The 8,762-nt window shown below is 47.0% G+C and overlaps 1 protein-coding gene across 1 annotated transcript; it reads left to right on the top strand.

Annotated features, from left to right (window-relative positions):
* The first annotated feature begins 363 nt into the window (after positions 1-363).
* PRR15 (proline rich 15) lies at positions 364-3,279 on the top strand. Its single transcript, XM_054816407.1, has 2 exons — positions 364-602; positions 1,210-3,279. Exon 2 carries the CDS (start codon positions 1,219-1,221, stop codon positions 1,585-1,587), a length of 369 nt encoding a protein of 122 aa, XP_054672382.1. The 5' UTR covers positions 364-602; positions 1,210-1,218; the 3' UTR covers positions 1,588-3,279.
* The last annotated feature ends 5,483 nt before the right edge of the window (positions 3,280-8,762 follow it).

Below are 8,762 nucleotides of genomic sequence, written 5' to 3'. Positions count from 1 at the left end.
ATAAATATTAGATGGCACTGTCTCTCTTGGCGTGTCAGCTACACTCATTTTTTAAAAATGGGCAATTAAAGACAATTCTACTTTCTTTAAAGCTACAAAAAGTTCACATCTATCATGTGCACAAACAGAACGCGTTACCGTTTCAGCCAGGCACGCCGACCACACCGCAGCCCCCGTTAGTGCTGCCTCACCTGCCCTAAGCCTCCCTCCTCTTCCTCCCCGTCTCTCCCCCGCCATGCGTCCCCTCAAGGGGACACCGACCTTCCCCCGCCCCACAACCCCCGCCCTGCAGCCCCGAGGACCCGGCGCCCCACCCCGAGGCCGGCCCCTCCTCCCTCGGCCGCTCCCCCGCCCCTCACGACGGGAGCCGGGCAGGTGAGCGGGAGCCGCCCCGGCCCCGGGGCCGGTCGGGCCGCCGCTCCGCCCACAGGGCCGAGCCGCGGGGCTGGCCGCCACCTGCCGCCGCACCGCACAGCCGCCGCTCCTGGCCGCCTCTCCTCTCCTACGCTATCCTGCCGCGGCGATGGAGCTGTAGGGGCTTGCGGAGGGAGGAGGAACCGCGCTTCCCCGTGGGAGAAGAAGAGCGGTCCCGCAGCCCACAGGTCAGTGTCGCCTCCCGTACCTGTTGCGCCGGGAGTTGGCGGAGGGAGGGAGGGAGGGAGGGAGGGAAGGAAGGAAGGAAGGAAGGAAGGAGGGAGAGAAAGAAAAAAAGAAAAAGAGAGAGAGAGAGACGCGCCCCATCGCAGGAGCCCACAGGAGATACGCGGGCTCCCGGCCCCGTCCCGCGGGGAGGCAGCAGTCCCAAGGTACCGGGCCTCGGGCCCCACGTCTGGGGCTGAGGGGTGGCGAGTGCAGGGAGCGGGTCCCGCGGCTCAGCTCCGGGGCTTTATTTACCTTTAACTCTGTCAGCCGCGCACGGGAAGGCGGGATGGCGCTTCCGAGCCCGTCACGCTCGGCCAGGGCCAAAGCGCAAAATCTTCTCCCCGCGCCCACCCGCGCAAGGCCTGTCCCCCCTTGCTCGGCAGCTCCCGGGGTGAAGGACAGAGCTCCCTCAGAAGAGCTGCCTGCGTTGGGGGGCTGCCCGCTCCCCCTGTACTGGGGAAGAGGGGTCCCCGCCACTTTCAGCTGCACCCGGCGCCGGTCCGAGCGGCGGAGGGGCCCTGGCGTGCCCGGCTGCCAGCCCCCCCTCGCTCTCTTCCCTCCCCGCAGGATCCCGCGATGGCGGACAGCGCCGCGGCCACTGCAGCCCCCCGCGCCGGCGTGAAGGGCAGCTCGGCGGGGCCCTGGTGGAAGTCGCTGACCAGCAAGAAGAAGCACAAGGAAGCGGCGGCCGCCACACCGCCCCCCGCCGCCGCCAGCGAGGCCCCCGCCGCACCCCCCAACCCCGGCAGCCGGGAGGAGCAGCCGTCCTCCTTCGGCAGCGGCGAAGCCGCGGGGGCGGGCGACGGCAACCGCCGGAGCCTGCGCGTCTCCCACTCGGGCCGCTTCAAGGAGAGGCGGAAGGTGCGCACCTCGCTGCTGGCTGACAGCCCCGAGGTCTTCGACGGTGGCGGTGCCCCGGGCCATGCCCCCCAAGGGGGCGAGTAGCCCAGGAGGCCTTCGCCCCCGGAGCCGCTGCGCTGTGAGGAGCCGCCGCTGGGCGGGTGGCCGGAGCACCGGCTGGACAGGTGGCCAGAGCCCGCGGCTGCCCCACAGCTGGAGTTGGCCTCATTTGGCCCGGTGGGCGACAGGGAGGTGCATGGCAGCAGCCTCCCCAGCCCTGACCGGACGCTGCGGGGAGCGTGGCACCTGCGCAAAATGAGTGAATTGTGTGCTGTGTTACATGAACACTGCCAAGACTGAACCCCCAGATGACGGGACGGTGTGATTGCCTTAACAAAGTAACACCGATAAACACCCCACTCCCTGTACTGCCGTGAGCGGACTCAAAGGTGCTATCCCAGGACCAACGCTGGGCTCTCTGTACCTTCCCCCAGCCCTTGCCAGGAGCCAACATGCTGACTTCTCAGGCCTGTGACCCAGCTCCTCTCGGCTCTCCAGCCGAGGAGGCGCTTTGCTGCTCTCATCTCACGCGCTGCCTTATCGAAAGAAGAGGGGAACAAAGTGCTCTTATCTAATTTCAGGGCCGAGGACCTCCGGCAGTGCCGTATGTGTTCCTGCCCTGCTGTTAGCAGGCACGCCGTGAACCCATCCTCCTTCCCCTGCGGGGGTCAAAAGAGAGGTATGGTGAGGGGCAGGTACTTGCATGTGCCCCACATCACATTGCATTTAAATATGCAAAAGGCAGGACCGTGCTGGTTTTCTCCCTTTTCTTACTGCGTAATGATAAGCAGGTGTTTCAGAGGCTAGTCTCCCATAGTTCTGTTACAGAGGGAGGCCGGTTGTTGTCTAGCAATTCATGCTGTTTACCCAGGGAACACATGATTTTTGCATAATTGGTGATAACGGGCATAATGAAGCTCTGATGAAGAAATTGTGAGATAAAATGTAAATACTCTTTTTGGAGACGAGACCATCTCTGGAGAGCACAGGCGGGGTTGTATTCCTAACGTGGAAATAGGCTTGGGCACCGCTGGAAATGTTCTTTACTGTGTCCGAAGCTTGTGAAGCAAGGTTAAAGATTCCCAGGATTTCTTTTGATAGCAAGATAATGCGCTTTAACTCATGCAGGTGTCTCCTTTCTCTAACAGCTCCTGGATTTTTGGACAAAGTAAACTATAAGCCAGATTTGTACTGGTGTTGTGCCTTACAGAGCAAACTCAGCTAAAAAACTCGGCAATTACACATTTCTTGATAGTAGGTGATGTAGCAACAACTGATTTATTTATTTTAAATGCATTCGCAATATACTTTATATTGTTAAAATGTTTTTAGACTTTTTCTGAATGTGAGATAAGACACTACATAGTGGCAGAGACTGAAAATTATTTCCTGCGGTATTGTGCAGTTATGATTTTGTTTGTTTGTAACTAATGATTTAAGGGCAATTAAAAATAAGAAGTGACCTGAAAGGAAAAAAGAGCTGAAAGCTGAGTTTGAGGTGAAAATACGGATTTAAACCAGTCGCTGATAATCATTGAAATGATGCAGTAGATGCTGGGCAAGTGCCACCTGGTTTAATGTGTGTAATAATATATAACAAACTTTGAAAACTACTGTGTGATCGATAACCTCTCTGGTTTAGGTGTTTACCGCTCCTCACTCAGCTACTCCTTCAGACTCTGAAACAAAGGGACTGTAGCATCAAATCTGTTTCCATAAAAGCTTTTTTCCACCCAGTGTGCAGACATACGCTTTTTTATTTCATTTAGTAAAACTGCAAGGTACTGGTTTTGGATTGCCTTTTTGTGTTCCTGACTACATGCTGACCAAGCAAAGAGCTGGGGGTTTGTGGGGGGGCCTCTTTAAAGTTTCTCCTTGGAGATGCTTGTCTTGTGTGGAGCCTCGTCAGTCATGAAGAAGCAATTGGAGCAAACCCAGCCTCAGACAAAGGGGTGTGAGAGAGAAGGAGGGAAGTTTAAAAGCCGGGAACGGAGAGATGGATGAAGAAGAACTGTACTTCAGCTGCAGTTAGCCCGGGGTGGAGGGAAAGGAGGCAGAAAGCGGTGGATTTGCTGCCAGGGTTGTCATACTACTTTTGGAAGGCAACATGTTTGTATTTATTACAGGCAAAAAAACCCCAAAAAACTACCTGCCTGTATTTATGTATTCTAGGGCCCAAAGAACTTTTTTTTGTATGCGTGTGTCCAAAATGGAAGAACAAGTAAGCAGGTGCACTGGTGCGTTTCTTACTCCTCTGTCTGGTTTAGTGTGAGCTCTGCCAGGGTCAGATCCTCAGAGCTACCCAGAGTCCCGAGTATGCAGACTAGTGTTTGTACTTCTCATCCAGATGCTTTTCTGCATTTTTAATCCTTACACTGTTGTGAATATACAGTTTCTTCTGTACATCCGAGTTACCTCTTTCTACAATGAACCTCTGTTTGCTCTTTGGAAATGTCTCAGGTTATTAATTGCAAGGCTTTACCTAGGCACAAGACGTCTACTAATTCGGGTTTTATTTGAGAAGAAGTCTGGTATGCTGTTCAGACGTCTGCTGTTAAGATTCAGTATCAGTACTGGTTAATATGTGACAAAATATTAGCCATGTTTTAATCCCTGTGTATGGTACTTTCATCTTGGAAATTTGGTGAGAATACGAAGTCAATAAATGCACATAAAATTACTCACTCATAGCCATCCTCCATCTTTATCCTGACCTTGAGCTGTGGGAAGGAGACGTAATTCTATCTTCCCGCTCAGTCAAATCCTTGCTTCAATGAATTTGATAGCAGCCACTGAAAAACTAGATCCATGAGAAAACGGGCTGACTGCCTGGTCTCATTTTCCCCGCCTTCTGTGCAAGGGCCACGCCGCAATATCTTTAGGTTAGTGCTGACCTGGGAATGAGATGCCCTGTCGACCGTAACCAACTTGTAGTGCAGAAATAGTCCTCTTTTTTCTCAGTCTGAGCATCAGATAAAGCTTTACGCGATGCATACGTACGTAAATGAATTAAGCTGGTACAGAAAAAGACTGCATTTTTATAGAGCATCTGAGAATTATTTTTTTAACCCTTGAAGTGGAGAAAGTTTGAGCTTTCTTTTGTGTTGGAGAATACTTGCTCAGTTATAACAATAGTGCATTTCTGTGCACTGAATTATTAAAAGGCTGTCGGCATTCTTAATATACGTATTTTCCTCATCTCCTTCATAAAGATCATGCATCAGAACGTAGGCTTAGGAAGTGGGGTGGCTGAGAAAGCAGTTGCTTTGTTTGTTTTTAAAAGCAAGCAGTGGCTTGCTGACAAAATACACGGAGATAAGCAGATGAGGTTCCACCTCAGCTATGTCAGTTGTAGTGCAATTTTCTTAATATTATTCCAAATACTAGTAAGGATTGCAGGTTTGGGGCAAAAAATAAATATTTAGTAAATTGAGTGAGCTTTTCAAATAAACTTGCAAAATATATGCCTGCTTATTCCTGCTTTTGCCAAAACTAAAAATAAATCTCTGAGTAGCTGCCTGGTGAATCATTCCCTGCTATTGTAGGCTGGTCAGTCTGGACCTCAGCAAAGATTATAGGGAGCACCTGCAGAAAATGATCCTAAATTGGAAGCACTGGAATAAATGCCTTGAAAGCCTCCAGACTTCTAACCTCAGATCTTATGTCAGGGTATGACTTAAACTGAACTGAAAGAACAGAGAGGGGACTTTACTGGTTTTTGGTTTATTTTGTTTTTTCTGTCTTCACTGTAGTGCAACCAATGATAATTTTGTATTTGAAATATCAAGTCTCTTGTCCATTAACAAGATAACTTCACATGAGGGCTAAAACCTGAAGGGCAGAACTCCCAGCCTCGGCCTGGCCAGCACAGCTGGATGCTTCACGTTAAAGCCCATGTTTAATTTAGCTCATTCAAACATCTGATATCTAATTGGAAGAAAAGCTGTTTCAAGTGCAGGTACAAACTGGAAGCTCATTTTGCTGTCTTTTGGGATCCTATCTGGTAGGGCAAAAGAAAGAAACCCAAACCTGGTATTTTCTAAGATGTCTTTTCAAAGCTGGGGTGAGAGAGGGTTATACAATGATATTTGAGACCATATAATTACACCATTTTGAAAAACAAACCTTTCCCCTTCATCACTAATTTATTGTAAATTAGGTGGGAGACCTGCCGGTTGTGATTTTTCATTTCAAAATAAAACAAAAGAGATAAAGTTGCTCCATTTTATAGATACCAGAAGTAGTTTCTCTTTAACTGTTTTATCCTTAATGACACATCTGAAATTCACAAATAGCTCTAAGAAACAATATTTGGATGTAGTCTTCAACTAAAGCATATTGATTAGCAGCTGCAGCTTACGAATTTGATTTACTGCCCATTTTATCTAGATAAAGCAATATAAAGTCAGATAATATGTGTTTGGGGGATAGCAAGCAGCTTTCCATGATAGCTGTAAGGCATGATTTTAAATGAAAAATTTACTCTGGTGAGTAATCCTCATCAGATCTAAACGTCATGTTTGATGTGAGTAAAAATGAGTTAGAATGTTTTTTCAGGGTATTATTAGTTACCAGGCTATCAGATGTTTTGGGATGTGTGAAGTAGACTTGACTCTCAGATGCAAGTCTTTATGTGCCATGAATCTGCTGCTGCCAGGTCTTTCCCCTGATCCAAAGTTACTGTTTATCACAGTAGTTCCTTTTACACTGAGGAGGTGAAAAGCATGATCCTCTGCGTTACTGCAAATAAGAACCATACCTATATATGTCTGTTGAAATTAAAAATTAGAGGTACTGTGCATCTTTGAACTTTGGTGGCTCGCTTGTTGGTTGTTTTTTTTTTCTTTTCACTGCTGACTTCAGTCCATTTTGCTTTCCAGGTCTTTGTTTGATCCTCAGCCTGTAAACATTTGAGCAGATAAGCTGTCCACTGATCTCACAAGAACTGCTCAGTGACAGGAGAGTGGGCAGTACTTCAGTGGCCAAGGGAAAAGTTATAGTAGATCCATTTCTGCATGTGCATCTGGGCATGTTCCCTCTCAATTTTATGAACAGGAGCAGAACCAAGCCTTAGTCTTGATTCTGAAAATACGACTACCTGAGAAACAGAAGGAGCCTCATAGTCTGCACATCCTTGGTTGTGTTTATCTTGGCATTTGCTTTCATTTGCAGAAGTTTCCAAAAATCAGAGTTGGTTTACCTGTCCTGTTTAACATCATTGGGTTCAGGACTAGGAACATGGCGTAAACTTAAAAGAGAAATCCTGCCAACAGCACTTCCTAGAAATGCTGTGTAGCTCAGACCTCTGTGAGGAGGAGGAGAAAAAACATATTTTCTGGTTTCTCTATTTTTGGGTTCTTTTCTTGGCACACCAGTGCTGTAGCAGTCTCTATGCTGGACCCTAAAGCAGCTAGAGAAGTAGAATTTATGAAATGGGCAGTCGTACAGAACATACAAGGACAGCATTTTGCACTGGCATTCTCTTGAGGACGAGACAAACCAACGACTAGACATTACGCTGGGCATTTAAAGGCGGTTTAATTCTTCTTGCAAGGCCAGGAAGCTATGGTTTGTTCCTGGCTGAGTTCTCAACTGGCTAACAGTAGATATGAGAATGCCTCTAGGTAATATATTAGCTATCGCAGGTGTTAATTAACATCTGCTGGATTGCATCTGAAATGGAAAACGGTGAGAAAGTGAGGAATCACATTAGAACAGCAAACGTTGCTGACCATGATTGAAAGCAGCTTTGGAAAGCTGAGGTCCCATTTTAAATGATCAGTTGAAGCACTTAAAATATTATCTGCTATTGTTATAGACAGCTATTCTTCCTGAATTCGTATGTTTTTATTTTTCTGCTATAATAATTTACCATACAATTATCTTTTTAATGAGTAATCTTATTCACTATATATTACTTGTCTAGTTTTATTTATTGGTTTCCTCTTTTTTTTTTTGTGCTGGAACAGAAATTTGGCTGGGCTTGTCCCCTGAGAAATGTTTCCACAAAATTTGAAGATATTCCTATGACCTATGCCTGCACCTAAACTCAAAGTAATAACAATCCCTTGCAGTTATGGAGAAGTGAGCTCACCACTGAAGACTGATCTTTTCATCTTCCTGAAAAAAAGCATGCATCATCCCTACTTTAAAGAAAGGAAATTCAAGATGTAGGGCTAAAGTAAAGCTTGTAAGTACGTTACCTGAATGGAATGATACATCTAGTCTGAGACCAGAAATCAGGCGATGCCAAAACTGCCTGAGAAATCCAAGCTGTACTAAGTGGTGGCAAGCCTCACATGGGCTTTCTAAAGTTTTAGATCCCTGCGAGGAACCTTTGGATATGTGAGAGTTTTAACTTACACGTCACTGCACAGCTACCTCCAGGAAAGTTACTGATGCTGCGCATTGTAAACTATGGCTGTGACTTTAACGAGAACCAGAGACAGGCAAAAGTGGAATTGTAGTTGTATTTGTGGCAGAGGCATCCCACTTAAACACAGAGGAAAACCAATTTAGTTATAACCTATGATGTGTATTTAGTGTAGTTGTGCGAGTATGTATCTGCCCTCGTGCAGCTGCAGATTTCCAGTGTGGTCACAGGGTCATATTGACAAAAGCATTGAGGGTGTCTGGTTCCACTTGCTTCAATGGTGTCTCGGTACCTTTGCGGATCTAAGCTTCAGTAAAACCTCTTAGAAGAGGGAGCGTGGTTACACAAAACTATCAAAATTGTACTAAGATGAGGAAGTTAAAAAGGTAAATTTCTGGTTTATTTACCAAGGCAAATAGAGTTAACAACGCAAAAGATCTGCCTAATAACACATGTATTTTTTATTCCATATTTTCAGTTGTTTGTGCTGAAGCAGTATAACTCCTTTCTCCCTCCTCCCTGGTATATTCTTCCTTTTCAGCTGCTATTTGATCTTTTCCAGTCTTGACTCGAAATTATTCCTTACAGAACCTCTCAGTGTAGCATTTTGGCAGAGCCATTGTTCTTTTGTCCTCTGCCTGTAGATCAGCTTTTACTGCTAAACAGCTTCTTTATAAACCCCAACAAAATCTTCTTTCGTGCTTTTTGTCTCTGTTGAGAACAAGACCAAAGGTTGAAGATAGTTTTAAGTCCTGAGGTGTGTGGAGCCCCCCTCCCTCCCCATGTTTTGGTGTTAGTTACTGCTTTGGCCTTTACCTGTTTCCCTTTGCCAGCCAGGATGGGGCAC

The sequence above is a fragment of the Grus americana genome, chromosome 2 (genome assembly GCF_028858705.1).
Source record: "Grus americana isolate bGruAme1 chromosome 2, bGruAme1.mat, whole genome shotgun sequence".
In the NCBI taxonomy this organism is placed as follows: domain Eukaryota; kingdom Metazoa; phylum Chordata; class Aves; order Gruiformes; family Gruidae; genus Grus; species Grus americana.
Note: the sequence above shows the minus strand (reverse complement) of the source record. Positions and strands in the feature narration are given on the sequence as shown.